Consider the following 18083-nt stretch of genomic DNA (forward strand, 5'->3'; position numbering starts at 1 on the left):
AGTAGAGACGGGGTTTCACTGTGTTAGCCAGGATGGTCTCAATCTCTTGACCTCATGATCTGCCCGCCTCAGCCTCCCAAAGTGCTGGGATTACCGGCATGAGCCACTGCACCCGGCCATGAAACTTTCTTTTTTTTTTTTTTTTTTTTTGAGATGGAGTCTCGCTCTGTCACCCAGGCTGGAGTGCGGTGGCCGGATCTCAGCTCACTACAAGCTCCGCCTCCCGGGTTCACGCCATTCTCCTGCCTCAGCCTCCCAAGTAGCTGGGACTACAGGCGCCCGCCACCGCGCCCGGCTAGTTTTTTGTATTTTTTAGTAGAGACGGGGTTTCACCATGTTAGCCAGGATGGTCTCGATCTCCTGACCTCATGATCCGCCCGTCTCGGCCTCCCAAAGTGCTGGGATTACCGGCATGAGCCACTGCGCCCGGCCATGAAACTTTCTTAATAGGCAAATTCAAAAAGACAAAAACTAGGTTAGAGGCCCATAGGCACCGAGGGGAGAGAGGAATGCAGAGTTATTGTTCACGGGGTATAGAATTTTGTAAATAGTGGTGATGCCTGCACAAATTGTGCATGTAATTACTATTGTATAATGTAATTAGCGCCACTAATTGTACACTTAAAAATGGTTAAAATGGGCTGGGCATGGTGGCTTACACCTGTAATCCCAGCACTTTGGGAGGCCAACGTGGGGAGATCACCTGAGGTAGGGAGTTCGAGACCAGCCTGACCAACATGGAAAAACCCCATCTCTACTAAAAATACAAAAATCAGCCAGGGTGTAGTGGTGTGCACCTGTCCTCCCAGCTCTTCGGGAGGCTGAGGCAGGAGAATCGCTTGAACCCGGGAGGTGGAGATTGCTGTGAACTGAGATCCCGCCATTGCACTCCAGCCTGGGTGACAACAGCGAAACTCCATCAAAAAAAAAAAAAAAAAAAAAAAAAAGAAAATGTTAAAACAGCAAATGTTATGTTACATATATTTTACCATAATTAAATAAAATCAATGGAATAAGCCAAAATCCATCAAATTGCACACTTTACATGGGTGAATTGTATGTTACGTGAATTACACATGACAGCTCGGTAAAGCTGTTAAGTATTGTGGAGTCAGAAGTCTTCTTCCAATGGCTGTGGAGAGCAAATTCAGGGAAAAGGAGAAGCTGAAGGAAGGGAATATTCAGCCTAGAGCGTGGCTGACAATCAGAAGGCCTTGGAGGCAGCGCTGGAGAAGCCCACACACATCTCCAGGGGCCACAGGACAGACGTGGCTGAGGACAAGCCAGGGGCCTATCAGGGCTGGAGGTGCAAGACCTGTTAGGACAGGTGCGGTGGCTCACAACTATAGTCCCAGCACTTTGGGAGGCCAGGCAGATCACCTGAGGTCAGAAGTTCAAGACCAGCCTGGCCAACATGGCAAAACCCCATTGCTACGAAAAGCACAAAAATTAGCTGGGTGTGGTGCACATGCCTGTAATTCCAGCTACTCAGGAGGCTGAGGTAGGAGAATCGCTTGAACCCGGGAGGTGGAGGTTGCAGCAAGATCGCGGCACTGCACTGCACCCTGGGCGACAGAGACCCTGTCTCAAAAAAAAAAAAAAATTGTTAAATCCACGATGGGCGACCCCACTGTGCTCCCTAACCTGAGGAGCTACGCAGCAGGCGTGGGCACCCCGAGACAGGGTAGGGGCTTCTGGGCAGAGAGAACAAGGATAATGAACCACAAACCCAAATCTCCCCAAGACTCCCTCGCCCACACGGGCATCCCCTTACTGCGACTGAGGGAGCCGATCTGTCTCTGCATCAGAGCTCTCAGTGACAACCAGGGTGGTGGCCACAAGAGAACACCAATTCTCCGTAGAACCCACCCCAGCATTCCCCACCACCTCCAAGAGCAGATCCTGCCGCCAACTGAGAAATGGCCCCAGCTCTTTGGAGCTCCCGGTACCCGCGTCCAGGACACAAAACTCTGCATGGAAGGGGAGAGACCGAATACACATGCGAACAGGGGCCAGACCACCTAAAACAAAGAGAACACTGCCCACACCTGCCCAGGGCGCCAAACAGCAGGAGCCCCACCGGCCAGCCCTGAAAAGCCACACACGCCCTGACAACCACAGAAAATGCCCACTTGGAGCTCGCCTGCACCTGAGGCCCTGAGTGCTGCCAGACAGAATACCTCAGACTGGGTCATTTATTGTGGACAGAAACGTATTTTCTCACAGTTCTGAAGGCTACAAATTCAAAGGCAAGAAGCAGGATTGGCAATTCCGGCCCCAGGCTGATGCCTTGAACTCCATGTCTTCACCTGATGGAAGGTGGAAGGGCAAAGAAGGACGAGACGCGCGTCCCTCACCTTTTATTAATGGCATTAATCCCACCTGGGAAGCAGAGCCCCCACGCGCTAATCACCTCTGACAGGTCCCACTGTTGATACAAACAATGCGGCCAGGTGCAGTGACTCGAACCTGTAATTCCAGTGCTTCGGGAGGTCAAGGCAGGCAGATCCCTTGAGCCCAGGAGTTCAAGATGAACCTGGGCAACATGGTGAAACCTCATCTCTGCAAAAGTAATTAGCCAGGGTGGTGGCGTGCACCTGTGGTCCCAGCTACTCGGGACACTGAGATGGGAGAATTGCTTGAGCCTAAGAGGTCAAGGCTATAGTAAGCTGTGATCGCACCACCGCACTCTGGCCTAGACCAACAAAGCAAGACCCTGACTCTAAAAAAAAAAAAAAAAAAAAAAGAAACAAACAACATTTCAATACAAATGTCAGTAGGACAAACACGCAGACCACACAGGAGCCTGTCTCCCCCTTCCCCACACCAACAGCCACCGGCCAGGACACAGCAAACCTTCCTCTTCCATCCACGAAGCTTTCCCTCTCCCCTGCCAGCCTTGGCGTCTTGGTCAATGCAAGCGACAGTGGCCGATTCCCTTGCTGGGGCAAGCTCTGAATAAACAGCCCTCGCTGGTTCTCATTTGGGCCGGCGTCACTGATCTCCACGAGGGCTGAGCTGGACAGCCGGTCCCCACATACGCTGCCCTCCTGGGTCAGGAAACGCCTCCCCAGCCCATCTCCCCACTGTTGCTAGCCAGGCATCAACACGGAGCAAGGGGACAATTGTTTTCTTTTTTTCTTTTTTTTTTTTTTTTTTTTTTGAGACTGAGTCTGGCTCTGTCGCCCAGGCTGGAGTGCAGTGGCCGGATCTCAGCTCACTGCAAGCTCCGCCTCCCGGGTTTACGCCGTTCTCCTGCCTCAGCCTCCGGAGTAGCTGGGACCACAGGCGCCCGCCACCTCGCCTGGCTAGTTTTTTGTATTTTTTAGTAGAGATGGGGTTTCACCGTGTTAGCCAGGATGGTCTCGATCTCCTGACCTCGTGATCCGCCCGTCTCAGCCTCCCAAAGTGCTGGGATTACAGGCTTGAGCCACCGTGCCCGGCTGGGACAATTGTTTTCTAAGCAAGCTGCACGGGATCTCGTTGGCTGAAGGAGCACACGGCGCTTTCACTAAGAAAACATCCCCCCAGCCTCACTTGGACAGGGACAAATCCCAGTGGAAAGGGTTTAGGCAAAGAACCACTGAATTAAATCGCTCCACTTGGTAATTTTAGACACGTCCATTGGTGCTGTGAGAAGGGGCCCGGCCAGGCACAGTCAGTAGCTCACACCTGTAATCCTAGCACTTTGGGCAGCCGAGGCAGGCTGATTGCTTGAGCCCAGGAGTTTGAGACCAGCCGGGGCAACATAGAGAGATCCTGTCTCTACAAAAAATACAAAAATTAGCCAGGCGTGGTGGCACACACCTGTAGTCCCAGCTACCTGGGAGGCTGGACCTGGGAGGTCAAGCTTGTGCTGAGCTGTGATTGTGCCACTCTACTCCAGCCTGGGTGACAGAGTGAGACCCTGTCTCAAAAAAAAAAGAGAAGAGTCTCATCCCCAACCCCATTGTGTACCAGTCCCCAAGTCCTCTGCCTTTCGGAAGGGGGCAAGGGAATTCTAGGAAGGTACCTCTCAGAGGGGGCTGCGGGACTCAGATCCTGCTTTGCTCTGAAGGAAAAGTGGATGGCCACTGAGAAAACAGTTTGACCGTTTCCATAAACACAGGCCCCAGCCTACAACCCTGCTATTCTATTCCTAGGTGTTTTTTTGTTTGAGACAGAGTCTCATTCTGTCACCCAGGCTGAAGTGCTGTGTGGCTGGCTCGGCTCACCACAACCTCTGCCTCCCGGGTTCAAGCAATTCTCCCACCTCAGCTTCCCACGCACGTCACCATGCCCGGCTACTATTTGTATTTTTACTAAAGACAGGGTTTCACCATGTTGGCCAGGCTGGTCTTGAACTCCTGACCCCGAGTGATCTGCCTGCCTCAGCCTCCCAAAGTGCTGGGATTACAGGCGTGAGCCACTGTGCCCCGCCTACTCCTAGGTGTTTGCCCAAGATAAATGAACACACATCCGCATAAAGACTTGCCCGTGGATGTTTTAATATATGTTTTAGTTATTATAGCAGCTTTATTCGTAATAGATCAAAACTACAGAACAGATAGACAACCTGTAGTGCATTCCAGCAATAAAAAGGAAGAGGCTGCTGCTCTCTGCAACAGCGTGGGTGAACTCCAAAGACAAGATGCTGAGCGAAAGCAGCTGGACTTCCAGAAACACCTGGGTTCTGTTCACAGGAAACTCCAGAACCTGAAAACGAATAGATGGGCAGGATTCAGTTTCAGTTCCGCGAGACGAGTGGCCGCACAGCGCTGTGGATGTACTTAGCACTGAATGGTACACTTAAAAATGGGTGCGGGCCGGGCGCGGTGGTTCACGCCTGTAATCCCAGCACTTTGAGAGGCCGAGGCGGGCGGATCACAAGGTCAGGAGATCGAGACCATCCTGGCTAACACAGTGAAACCCCATTTCTACTAAAAAATACAAAAAATTAGCCGGGCGCGGTGGCGGGCGCCTGTAGTGCCAGCTACAAGGAGGCTGAGGCAGGAGAATGGCGTGAACCCAGAAGGCAGAGCTTGCAGTGAGCCGAGATCGCGTCACTGCACTCCAGCCTGAGCGACAGAGTGAGACTCTGTTTCAAAAACAAACAAGCAAAGAAACAAAAAATGGGTGCGATGGTCAATTTTGTTATGTGTATTACCACAATTTACAGGTTTTTTTGTTTTTGTTTTTGTTTTGAGACAAGGTCTGGCTCTGTCGCCCAGGCTGGAGTGCAATGGCCTGATCTCAGCTCACTGCAACCTCCACCTCCCAGGGTCAAGCCATCCTCCTACCTCAGCCTTCCCAGTACCTGGGATTACAGGTGCCAGCTACCATGCCTGGCTTTTTTTGTTGTTGTTGTTAGAGACAGGGTCTCACTATGTTGCCCAGGCTGGTCTTGAACTGCTGAGCTCAAGGGATCCTCTCGGCCTCCCAAAGTGCCAGGATTACAGTCATGAGCCACTGCACCTGGCTGCTAACAGTTTTTTAAATTTAACAATAACAACAACATCCCCTGGTGCGAAGACTCACACCTGTAATCCCGGCACTTTGGGAGGCTGAGGTGGGAGGATTGCTTGAGCTGAGGAGGTTGAGGCTGCAGTGAGCCGTGATCATGCCACTGCATTACAGTCTGGGCATCAGAGCGAGCCTCCCTCAACCAAAACCAAAACCTTCCTTCCGGGGAAGGAAATCAGAACAGTGGTTGCTTCTGGAGATGGGGGGTTGACTGCCAAGGGGCTGTGAAGGAGATGGTCCCTGCCTTGGTGCAGGTGGTGGTTACAGGGGTGCCTGGATCCTCACAAGTCATCAACCTATATCCACTTGCTTTTTTTTTTTTTTCTTGAGACAGGCTCTCACTCTGTCGCCCAGGCTGGAGTCCAGTGGCATGATCACTGCTCACTGCAGCCTCCACCTCCTAGGCTCAAGTGATCCTCCTACCTCAGTTTCCCAAGTCCCAGCCTGGAGCTGGGACTCCATGCATGTGCCATCACACCTGACTGATTTATTTTTTGTACAGATGGGGATCTCACCATGTTGCCCAGGCTGGTCTGGAACTCCTGGGCTCAAGTGATCCTCCTGCCTCGGCCTCCCAAAGTGCTGGGATTATGGGCATGAGCTACTGCACCTGGCTTTATATGCATTTTAAGTGGGGGCATTTCAAGGAAGAGGCAGCCAGGAGGCTGCAGCACGTGGGGTCCCCCAGCTCATCCCTCCTGCTCCCACTCTGGCCAAGGCCACAGCTCTACCTCCCCCACCCACCTGGGCCCCAGGTCGCGTGTGTCCTGACTCATCTGTCCTGAGTGTCCCTGGGCTCCTTCCTCGCCGTTCGGGTCCAGATCCCATGTGGGGGCTGGAGGGCAGTGTGGGTTGGGGGGTCCCATCCCCAGGAGCAGTGGAGTGGGGACACCTGTGCGTGCCTGTCCCCCACCCCAGCTGCAGTTGCACAGTCCCCACGAGCCTCTGTACCCTGTGCGGGGTGGGGAAATGGCAGACAGGGTCCTGGCCAGCCGTCAGCTCCCAGTGCAGGGTGGGGACATGGCAGGCAGGGTCCTGGCCAGCCGTCAGCTCCCAGTGCGGGGTGGGGACATGGCAGGCAGGGTCCTGGCCAGCTGTCAGCTCCCAAGGCCACATAGCTGGGACCACGGGTCACTCAGGCCAGGTGAGGGCTGACTGCTCGTGGCCGCCACGCCCTTTCCCCCCTCTGCCCCAGCCAGCTTATAGCTAGGGGCTGCCCCCGAGGCTCTAGTACCATCTTCTCTAGGGCCCTCCTGGACCTGCCCCCTTGACTTCTAAGCCCTTCGCTGCCCTTAGGACGCAGGCCTCTTTGGGTCCTGCGACCCCAGGTTCGTTTCCTATCCTCCAAGGATGCTCCGGGCTGCTCCCACCAACTCCTAGGCTGTTTGCTTAAATGTCGCCCTCAGAGTGAGGCCCTCCCTCAGTATCAGTAATAATAATAACTCCTTAGCCGCTGGTGTGTATATTTTACTTATGTTAAAACTTGACTCTTTTCCCTAAACTCTCCAGCCTCCTCCCCTAGTCAGCTGCTACAGGCAGGAATTTGTTTGTTTTGTTCAGCTGTTCCCGCGGGCCTGGTGGGCGCTGGCTGGCAGGAGAAGCCCACGTGCGTGCAGAGGTGGGTGCGTCTCATCCAGACCAGGCCACGCCCCATCCTGGCTGGTGCCTGCCCAACCCTCTGTCCCCAGACAATCTTCTAGAATGAGCAAAGGGCCTGGACAGGCGATTCACTCAAGAAAGAGGAATGTAGGGGCCCCGCCAGCATGGATTGTGTGCTTGGCCTGGTCCTTGCGCTCAAGAAGGCTCTTCCTTTTGTCATGGGACCCATACTCTAAACGTCCTCAATTACATACAGGATCAGAGACGGCAAGTCATTTGCCCACGGCTCCACAGTTGCCTGACCCCAAAGCCCGTGCTGTAAACACACATGCTGCAGTCATCAATGCGGTGGAATTAAAAACAGCCACGAGGCACCCTTTCCCTGTGCATTTTGGGGAACTTGCCCTCCACCTGGCAGCCTCAATCCAAAATTTCTCCCTCCCCCGTTTCCCAGTTGCTGAGAAAGGGCTCCACCACCCATGCTGCCACCCACTCCAGGAACCAGGTGTCCCTGCCCATGCTCCGCCTTGAGGTTCAGCCTCCATCAGTTCTCATCAGGCCCTAGGCCCAGTCTTGCCCTCTGATGCCACATGCTTGGCTCCAGGGCCCAGGTGTGCTGGCACCTGTGTGCAGGGGTGGCCCAGCATGAGGACAGCGGGCAGCTACCCCTCCCCTGAACACAGCCCAAGTGTCCAACACAGATGTCAACTGGGCCTTCACTGAACCTCCTTAGCCATCCCCTGGGACCCGGGGAGCACCTGCATCCCAGCCTCTGGCTACACCATGGGGCACAGGCCTGCTCCCCCAGTCTCTCCTCTACTTGGTCACATTGCCCAGGGGTTTTCTTTTTCCTTTTTTTTTTTTTTTTTTTTGAGACGGAGTCTCGCTCTGTCGCCCAGGCTGGAGTGCAGTGGCCGGATCTCAGCTCACTGCAAGCTCCGCCTCCCGGGTTCACGCCATTCTCCTGCCTCAGCCTCCCGAGTAGCTGGGACTACAGGCGCCCGCCACCTCGCCCAGCTAGTTTTTTCTATTTTTTAGTAGAGACGGGGTTTCACTGGGTTAGCCAGGATGGTCTCGATCTCCTGACCTCGTGATCCGCCCGTCTCGGCCTCCCAAAGTGCTGGGATTACAGGCTTGAGCCACCGCGCCCGGCCCTTTTTTTTTTTTTTTTGAGACAGAGTCTCACTCTGTCACCAGGCTGGAGTGCAGTGGTGCAATCTCGGCTCACTGCAACCTCCACCTCCCAGGTTCACGCCATTCTCCTGCCTCAGCCTCCCAAGTAACTGGGACTACAGGTAACCACCACCACGCCCAGCTAATTTTTTGTATTTTTAGTAGAGACGGGGTTTCACCGTGTTGGCCAGGATGGTCTTGATCTCTTGACCTCGTGATCTGCCCGTCTTGGCCTCCCAAAGTGCTGGGATTACAGGCGTGAGCCACCACCCCCGGCCTGCCCAGGGGTTTTCAAACCATGAAAAGATCAAGTGAATTATTTGCAGAGCACAAGAGACTCAGCTGGGGCTCAAACCCGGGGCTGCTGGACTCAGTCCCTGGAAGCCCCTGCCCAAGCCTGGGCCTGAAGGAGAAAGGCCATGGTAAAAGGCCACCTGGGTTAGCCCAGCTCAGCTGAGGCCACAGCTGCTGTCATCCCAGGCTCCCTGGCCAGCCCTGCGCTGACACATCCTGCCCACTTCCAGGGAAGGGATTATTGCCCCAACGTCTCCAGATAACAGCCGGCACACAGGGCTACAACAGGGACCCACAGACAGGCGTCCCACCCCCCCGCCAGCGGCACCATGGCTTTCCTCTGGATCCTCTCCTGCTGGGCCCTCCTGGGCACCGCCTTCGGTGAGGGCCGGGCCCCGCGGAGGCTGAAGGGTTGTCTCCCCTCACTCCCAGCCCCGAGGCCAGCAAGGGGCAGCAGGGGCCCAGTTCCCAGTTTAGTTGTGCACCACAGTGTGGGCCTGGGCGAGTCACCGGCTCCATCTCTGCCGTGGGCACTGCAAGACCTGCACCAGGTCACAGCTTCCCTCCCAGGCTCAGCTGCCACCTCGGAGCTCAGGAGCTGGGGAGTCTCGCTCCCCTTCCTCACCCCCAGCCGACCTGAGGCTCCCAGGGGAGGAGGTAGGTGTCTGGGGAGCCGCCCTGAGGCCTTCAGGAAACCCCCCAACAGTCAGTGGCCCCAGTACAGGCTTGGGTGGTGAGCATGTGGGCGGCTAGGGCTTGGCACCGTTCAGTCCAAACCTTTCAGGCGAGCCTCATCCCTTTAAACTCCTGCTTACGGAGCACTTCCCGGGTGCCAGGAGCAGAGCTGGCGCTCTGCCTGCTCACTCTTCCAAACCTGAGAGGTCAGAAACGGTGTGATCCCCACTTTGCTGATGGGGACACTGAGCGGCTTAGCTGGGCAGGGAGGGAGCCAGGGTCAAATCCACAGAGTCTGGCCTCCCAGCCTGAGTGTCGGGACTGCACGCTCCACCTGTGTGGCTTCTCTGAACTGAGGAGGGGTCAACACCCCATTCCTCAGCAGCCCACAGTCCAGTGCCTTGGACTCACTTGTACCTGGAGATTCCAGCACTGGCGAGAGGAGAGCCAGGGCCAACTTCTCAGAGGAGGGGATGTGGGAGCCAGCCTAGGTCCCAGAGACTGGAAAAGAGTTGGGAGTGAGAGGACGCTGGAGCACTGAGACCTGGGTGAGTGGTACCCACCCCTCCGCCCACTCCTGCCCCCAGGCTGTGGGGTCCCCGCCATCCCCCCCGTGCTCAGCGGCCTGACCAGGATCGTCAATGGGGAGGACGCCGTCCCTAGCTCCTGGCCCTGGCAGGTGTCCCTGCAGGTGAGGGGGCTTCTGCAAGGCAGTGGGCACCCTGGGTGGGGGCCAGGCTGGGGGTGCCGCCAGGTGGGAGTTGCTGACCCTCCCCATCTTCCTGCCAGGACAAAACCGGCTTCCACTTCTGCGGAGGTTCCCTCATCAGCGAGGACTGGGTGGTCACCGCCGCCCACTGCGGGGTCAGGTGAGGACCGGGCAGCCTCGGGCTCTGCTTCCAGCCCAGCTGGGTGGGAGGGGAGCAGGGCATGTTCTCTCACCCACAACGCTCTGCCCAGGACCTCCAATGTGGTCATGGCCGGGGAGTTTGACCAGGGCTCTGATGAGGAGAACATCCAGGTCCTGAAGATCGCCAAGGTGCCCAGGCCCCGTGCAGCAGAGGGCAGGGGCAGCGGGCACGGGGGGAGATCCCTCGGCTGCTTCAGGGACAGGTGCCCAGGGGGGCCGGCCCAGCCTCGTGGTTCCCATTCCGGCCCTGGGGATGGACTGCTCCTTAATGGGCACCAGGGAAGGAGTCTGTGTCCTCGAAGCCTGCAGGTCCTGCCTCCTCCCAGGGCCTCACCCTGGCACTCTGGCCCCCACCCCCAGGTCTTCAAGAACCCCAGCTTCAGCATTTTCACCGTGCGCAATGACATCACCCTGCTGAAGCTGGCCACACCCGCCGTCTTCTCCCAGACGGTGTCCGCCGTGTGCCTGCCCAGCGCCGACGATGACTTCCCCACGGGCACAGTGTGCGTCACCACAGGCTGGGGCAAGACCAAGTACAACGGTGAGGGGCCGCGGGGCTGCCTCTGGGGTCGGGGCTGCCTGGCTGTGGAGTCCCCCCGTGACTGTTTGGCTCTAAATTCCAACACCCTCCTAACTTTCCGTTCTTTATTGATAATCCTCTGAATTTAAAATCCCCCCAGTGCAAATAAAATCCAGGTCAGATCATGAGAAGCCTCCACAGGGGGCTTCTGAGCGCACCTGGCCGGGTGAGCCCTGCCCTGGCTGACCTGCCTGGAGTCACAGTGCGGGGCTCCCACCCGGGCAGGACCGAGGCCCCCTTTGTCCCACAGGCGCTTCCGAGGCTCCAGGGGCCGTACCCAACATCGTGGTGATGGTGCAGGGGAGGGCAGGCGTGTCGGCCTCGGGTCTCTCCCTCCTAAGTGGGCTGGGTGAGCCCTGACCTTCCTCCTGTCCTGCAGCCAACAAGATCCCTGACAAGCTGCAGCAGGCGGCCCTGCCCCTCCTGTCCAATGCCCAATGCAGGAAGTTCTGGGGCAGCAAGATCACCGAGATGATCTGCGCTGGAGCCAGCGGTGTCTCCTCCTGCAAGGTGAGGCTGGCCCCGCCCAGGCCCTGGCCAGGTGAGCGGGGTGCAGGGGAGGCCCGGGTTCCCCACCCCTCTCTGCCCTCATCTACTAACCCTACTCCTTCCTGATGTCAGAGTCACCTTGCTGCAAAATTCCATGGCCAATGTCAGAGCCAATGGCCCTTGGAGTTGTGCAGTGCACAACCTGGGCAGTGGATCCCAGCAGTCCAGTGGGCTCCAGCAGCCCTCCCTCCCTCACAAGGACCCCTTGGCAAGCCCCACCAGGCTCTTCCTTCTATTGGTCAAACCAGCTTTACTAAGCTTCCAATAAAGGGCCCCATTCCGGGGTGGCTCAGGTTTCCAGGGGCATGAGCCACACAAGCAGCTGCTGGATCTTTCATGACCCCTGCAACAGCACATGCTGAGTCGCTGCTGTGTGTGGGCTCCTGGCCTGGACTCTGGGAACTATATCCAGTGGCCCCTGGGACCAGTCTGTCTGGGCTGCCAGATCCAAGTCCCCTTCTCCCTCTCCCAAAGGGTGACTCCGGCGGCCCCCTGGTCTGCCAGAAGGACAGAGCCTGGACCCTCATGGGCATTGTGTCCTGGGGCAGTGGCACCTGCTCCACCTCCAGCCCTGGCGTGTACACCCATGTTACCAAGCTCATACCCCGGGTGCAGGAGATCCTGGCTGCCAACTGAGGCCGTGGCTCCCTCCGACCTTGCTCCCCACAGAACTTCAGTAAACCCGTGGAGCACACGTCGGTGCTGTCCGTCTCCTGTTTGGGGCCTCCAAAGCCTCACTCCACTCCAGAACTTGGGCCCCCACTGGGCTGGGCTGGGCCAGGCACGGGCGGCCTCTGGGAGGACCCTTCCCTAGTCGCCTTTCCCACCACTCAGGCTCCTGCTTCCCGAAGAGTGGCCAGAAACACACAGGCAGATAAAAAGGGGCGCAGAGACGGACGGGGGATGTGGCTGGTGGGGACTGGGAGGACCTTGGCCCCCATCCTCAGCACCTGCCCCCGGGCGGCAGGGTTCTTGCCACCCACCCTTGCTCCCTTGCTCAGGGCCCTGCAACAGGGCATGGGCAGTAAGGGGGACGAACTCACTCTGGCCGCACACACCTGCGGTTCCAAGGAATCTTCCCAGGGCCACTCCTAGCGCTGCCAGACATGCTGGAGCCAGGAGCGTTATCAACACAAGGACTGCTGATGAGGGGAGTGGTGGCGAGGTGGGCCGTGATTGGTGGGCTCAGGGGACAGGATGGGGACCCTCTGACACCCCATGGCCTTTCTCTGGATCGCTGGGCTTCCCTCTCTCTGCAGTGATTCTTGAAAGTTCGAGGCTCAGGCAGGCTGGGAGCCCCAGGTCAAACACGCCCATCCCCAGCCCCAAATGCCCAGAAGCAAAAAACTGCACTGTGCCATGTTACACGGGGGCACCACATCCTCCATGGCCAGATCCTCCTCCCCTTCCTCCTCACACTCTGCCAGCTGGCTCCTACCCCTCTGGCCACTACCCCTGCTCCCTCAGCCATGCTTGGGGCATGTTTCCTCCCTTCCTTGGCCCCCACACCCTGCAGATTCTGCCTCCCGACTGTTTCCTGCATCCACACCTCTTGCCCACCCCCCACCCCCAGCCCCTGTACCCTCTGCACCCGGGCGGCCTCCTGGGTTTGTGTGTCCCCAGGCCCCGCACCCCAATCCACCCCAGTCACTGACTCAGAGCCCACGAGAGCACAGGGCCCCAGGGAGATCCAGCCACCACGTCACAGCACCCTGGGCTTGGAGAGGGACGGACACTCCCTTGGGTGCACAGCGATCAGGGGAGGGGGCTGTGGGCACTGCAGTGGCACCTAAGGACACCATCAACTGCCGGCTGCCCTGCCCCAACCCCAGGCTGCAGGGTCCCCACCATCCACCCTGACTCAGCATCCTATCCAGGATGTCCATGGGGAGGATGCCATCCCCAGCTCCTGGGCCTGGCAGGTGTCCCTGCAGATCAGAGTGGGGTCCTGCCCATGCAGTGGGGGGGACCCTGGGTGGTGGCCAAACTAGAGGTGGGGGAAGTTTAAACAATTTTTATTTATACATAGAGACTTGGGTCTCACTATATGGCCTGACTGGTCTTGAACTCTTGGCCTCAAGTGATCCTCCTGCCTCAGCCTCTCAAAGTGCTAGGATTACACAGCCCTCGCCCCTCAGGTCCCTCCTGCCCTTGTGGGAGTTGCCAGTCCTATCCTCCCAGTGCAAACCTGGCTTCCACTTCTGTGGGGGCTGGGTGGTCACCGCTGCCCACTAGGGGTCAGGTGAGGCTTGAGCTTGAGGAGTTGGGGCCCACCAGGTGTCAGGGAATGACACTCACCCCCTCTTCCCAACCCCAACTACACCCTGCAACCAGCAGGAAAAGGGTCGGAAATGAACTGCAGGCTGGGGAAACAGCACCCCCATTCCCCGGCCACAGGCAGAGCCTGCAGGAGACGCCCACCCCGGGCCGTGCACCCCACCTCCACCTTTGCACATCCTCAGGCCACCCGGATCACAGCTTGGGGAAACCTGGGAGGTCCTGCGCCCTCACTGTGCAGGTGGGGAAACTGAGGCCCTAAGTGAGAAAGGGATGCCGAGATCACCATGAGACTCAGTGGCCAAGCGGGGCTCACCCCCATGAGCCCAAGCGCCGTCTGCCACCCTCACTCTCCAGAAGAGCCACCGTGTGGTGGCCGGGGCGTCTGACCTTGGCTCTCACCCGGAGGCCTTCCAGGTGCTAAGGATGGCTAATGCAAGGCCACACAGGCAGGCAGAGGTGGCTCGTGACGCCACCATGGGACAAATCAGCCTCTGGGAGAGGAGGTGAGAGGATACAGGGGCCCTTTCCCAGCTGGCCTGGGCCTCACCTTGCACCCTTGGCTGCCAGGGCCCATGGGCACCTACCTCTCCCAGCTGTCTTTTCCTTCCCAAGTGTTAAAGCGTCTGAAAGCATCCTGACAGGTGTCTTCAATGATAAAATTTTGTTCATTGTAGAAAAAAGTGGAAAGACAATCATTAAAAATCACGTGCCACGGGCTGTTCTCCTTCAGTCTCCATAGACTCCACCTGCCTGGCGTCTCCACAGACTCACCTGTCCAGTCCCATTCCTGTTCCTTTCTCAATGTACTCCAGGACTCTCCACTCCTCTGATGGAGGTCTGGGCTCCCCACTCCTCTCTGCCTCCTTCCCAGGCCTCACAAGGGCCAGGCCTCAGGCTCACAGCTTCCTGGACCAGGCAGGTGAGGGTGCCTGGGGACCCCCTCCTCTCCCCAGCCCTCTGAGCTGGAAGGTCAGCTCACGGGACAAATGGCGCCCCGGCAGGAATGAAAGCCACTTGCCCCAGCTCCCTCCGGGAATGTGCATGGCAGAGCTGGGGCTGCCACGTGAACCCAGGCCTCAGGACCCTGGCACAGCCCCTGCACCCACGCTTGCCATTTCTCTGCATCCCTCCCTGGACTCCGCCAGGTCAAGGTCTCCCAGGCCCCGGCACCCAGTTCAGGCCTGGCGACACATCCTGTCCTTCCTGCAGGGCAACTCCGGCAGCCCTTGCCTGCCAGGATGGACCCTGGACCCTGGAGGGCATCGTGTCCTGGAGCAGCACCAGCACCTCCCGTTCTCACCGGACGTGGAAGCCACATCATGAAGCTCATGCCTGGGAAGCTGAGACCCTCCCTACCCCACGTCTGTGTAAAACGCAAAGCCACTGAGAGCGACTGCAGACACCTTGACTTCTGTCCTCGCCAAGGAGGGAGGGCTGAGCATGATGTGGCTGCGTTGAGGGGACAGATGCTGTCACGAGGACCCCTCTGTAGAGGTAAGAACAGGAGGGCTTGAGGATCACCCAGTACTACCCCCTTCTTCATACAGATGGGGAACCCAAGGCGCATGTTGACATGCAGAATGGTCAGGGCTGGGAGGAGCACCAGGGGCTCCAGGCACCCTGGAGCTTCCATCTAGGCTGCGGGCTGCTGGGTGGGGGAGCCACGGGGGGCACACACTTGCCCAGGGCAAAGGTCTTCTCCAGGCCCCTCCCTCCCAACTTGGAGGCCAGATCCACGTGTAATTCCGCGTGTGCTTCGGGAGTTCCACAGGCTGGGATGAGATTCTTTTCAGCAGAGTTCTAGATGCAGCCCCTGACGGTGCCCTCGGCTCACAGGAACCCGTCCCCTCCTGCAGCTGCTCCTGCCCTGATCTGCCCTCGCTCCAGATGCCAGTTGTGGGCATGGGCAGGTGCTCGCTGCTGTGGCAGATCCCTAGGGCTCGAGGGGGCCACGCCCAGGCTGTGCCTTCTGGGCCCCAGACCTTGTAGCTCCGAAACCGACCCCAACTCCTGGGCCCAGGCTCCGCCCTGGCTCCCAGGGCCCCACCCCACCTGCGGGAGACACCCAGCCTCAGTGTCCCTTAGTTTTTTTCTGGAGAGACCCACTCCTCTGCCCTCCTGGGAGATGCCATGCATGGCACTTGCCCCTGGGTGCCTTCCCTGGAACCGTCACCTGCCCCGGGGTGCTCTCATCTGGCACCCTCAGGCAGCTGCTCTTCATTTTAAAAACTTTATTTAAATGGAGACTATTAGTCAAATGATTGGAAAACCAGTAATGAAAAATAGTTCTAGTTCTTCAGGGTCTTCTCCTGGTAAGGCGGAGGACACACCAAACTGCACTGGCCCTGTCAGGGGACACGGCACCCTCGCGGGGCCAGGCTCAGACCTCGGGGCAGCATGAGGTCCTGGAGGCTGCGGGGTCCTCACACTCCAGACCCTGCCTGGTGACCCGCCCTGGGCCCATGGTGCACGCTGGGGAAGGCCACTGGCTGACCCCTGGGCTTCGGCTCCTGGGGAGGCACGGCCCCACACCCTGCCCAGTCATAAATATATACAGATTCCTGGGCATCAAGGGTACCAGGCCTGAGGCAGAGCTGGGGTCCTGTCTCTAAGCCTGTGGCGCAGCGACTCTTGAGATGGGAGCCAGGGAGCTGGGACCACCATGCCCCTCCCCTGCCTCCCTCCTGGGGTCACGGCCCTCAGGCGGCTGCCAGCTGGCCTAGGACGCGGCGGAACTGCTGGGTGCTGTGGCCCAGCTCCTTGACCCTCTCTACCATGTCCTGGGCAGCAGCAGGTGATGGGTACTGCAAGGCGGCGGCCTTGGTGGTGGCCACGATGCCACGCAGGAGGTCGCACAGCAGGTTGCTGTAGTGGGTCACCTGGCTGCGCACGTCAGCAGCCTTGGCCTGCCGTGACAGTGTGTCCCCAATGAACACCAGCTTGTGGGCGCTAAGGATGACGAATTTGCTGTGCGCCACAAAGATCTTGGGTGGCTGGTTGGTGGCCACGGCGGTGAAGAAGGCGTCCACGGCATTGGTCAGTGTGGTCAGGTTGGCCTCACACTGCTCCAGGTAGAAGAGCAGCAGCTGCCGGTCCGAGGGCCCCAGGCCGCCTGTCCGCCCCGGGGCCAAGGGTTGGGCTGGTGTCCAGTTGGCCAAGTCGTGGTCTATGGGCCGCGACACCTCCTGTTCCAGTCGTTCAAATTGCTTCAGCTGGGGCGGGAGGGAAGCAGGAGCAGGGTTAGGCTCTCGGGCGAGTCAGAACCACAGGCCAAGACCTGGGCACCCTGGGCTGGGCTTCTCTAAAAGGGCTGCTACTCAGAGTGCACGGGACTGTGGGGAAACCGGCAGTCTCCTCTCCCGGGGACGGGACCAGGAACCATGGCAAGCCTTCTGGAGGTTGTTCAGTTACCTTTCCACCAATCTCAGAAGATCAGACTCCGTGCCCTGAACATTTTTGAAATGACAAGATGGACAACAGAAAAGTGGCAGCCTGGGGTCGGAGGGGGGGGGGGGGGCGGTCACCGTCCTGGCTTGGGTACTGTCCCACGTGACTTGAGATGTGGCACTGGGGAAACTGGCTGAAGGGCACTGGGGATCCCTCGACCCTATCTTTGCAACTTCCTGTGAATCTATAAATATTTCAAAACAAAAAGTTAAAAAAATTTTCTCCTTAGTTCAAAAGTAACATACACATTATAAAAAGATTCAAATATATCTAACAGAAAAAAGGAAGACATCACCTGTAATCCAACGCCCCTAAATAGAACCTCTGCTACCATCACCTTCCAGAACCACACAGGAAAGTTAACATTTCCACTCCTGTGCCTGGGAGTCAGCTGAAGGGGACGACGTGTCCTCACTACACTGCTCTGGCCCCGGAAATTACCAGCCACACCCAGACTCAGGACAGGTAAGCTCTGTCCCACCCTAGGCGCAAAGCTCCAAGCCACAATGAGCAAAACCAATAGTAAACCTCCCCCTCCTAACACTCAGAACCTGGCACTGTCCCCCTTAGGCAGCTATTTGGTGAAATCCTTCATCTCTCCGTTCTCTTAGCCAGTGAGATACATACTCGGCTTTTTTTCTTTGCAACGCTCTGGTGAGGCAGGGTGAGGTGGCTCATGCCTGTGATCTCAGTACTTTGGGAGGCTGAGGCAGGTGAATCACTGAGTCTGGGAAGTCGAGGCTGCAGTGAGCCCTACAGAGCACAGGCAACAAGCTCTGTGGGTCTTTGTTGTTCTTTTTTTTTCAAAACTATTTTTATTTTTATAAAGAGGGAGTCTTGCTCTGTCACCCAGGCTGAAGTGAAGTGGCACGATCTCAGCTCACTGCAACCTCTGCCTCCTGGTTTCAAGCCATTCTCCTGCCTCAGCTGGGATTACAGGCCTGCGCCACCACCTCCAGCTAATTTTTGTATTTTTGGTAAAGACGGGGTTTCACCATGTTGGCCACGCTGGTCTCAAACTCCTGACCACAGATGATCCTCCCGCCTCTGCCTCCCAAAGTGCTGGCATTACAG

The 18083-nt window shown here is 57.8% G+C and overlaps 2 protein-coding genes and 1 long non-coding RNA gene across 18 annotated transcripts in view; 1 reads left to right on the forward strand and 2 right to left on the reverse strand.

Annotated features, from left to right (window-relative positions):
• Positions 1-4470: 4470 nt before the first annotated feature.
• LOC144337746 (uncharacterized) lies at positions 4471-10321 on the reverse strand. The gene is made up of 2 exons (XR_013411240.1): positions 10186-10321; positions 4471-4695 (listed from the first exon to the last, which is right to left on the reverse strand). It is a non-coding gene; the product is annotated as an uncharacterized LOC144337746 (long non-coding RNA).
• Positions 7063-17266, forward strand: LOC713851 (chymotrypsinogen B2). Its single transcript, XM_077984727.1, has 8 exons — positions 7063-7120; positions 8799-8949; positions 9831-9934; positions 10033-10112; positions 10204-10282; positions 10514-10694; positions 11113-11243; positions 11757-17266. The coding sequence occupies exons 2-8, from the start codon at positions 8898-8900 to the stop codon at positions 11916-11918; spliced, it is 789 nt and encodes a 262-aa protein (XP_077840853.1). The 5' UTR covers positions 7063-7120; positions 8799-8897; the 3' UTR covers positions 11919-17266.
• The window catches only part of BCAR1 (BCAR1 scaffold protein, Cas family member), a 46199-nt gene continuing 43894 nt past the window's right edge, over positions 15779-18083 (reverse strand). For 14 of the 16 annotated variants that reach the window (XM_028841205.2, XM_015126628.3, XM_077984706.1 and 11 more), the window contains one exon: positions 15779-16774. In XM_028841205.2, coding sequence (XP_028697038.2) covers positions 16262-16774 — 513 coding nt within the window. In that variant the 3' untranslated portion in view covers positions 15779-16261. Of the gene's footprint in view, positions 16775-17821; positions 18023-18083 lie in introns of those variants that run through there. The other 2 variants (XR_013411231.1, XR_013411228.1) reach the window with 2 other exon arrangements.

Source organism: Macaca mulatta, chromosome 20 (assembly GCF_049350105.2).
Source record: "Macaca mulatta isolate MMU2019108-1 chromosome 20, T2T-MMU8v2.0, whole genome shotgun sequence".
In the NCBI taxonomy this organism is placed as follows: domain Eukaryota; kingdom Metazoa; phylum Chordata; class Mammalia; order Primates; family Cercopithecidae; genus Macaca; species Macaca mulatta.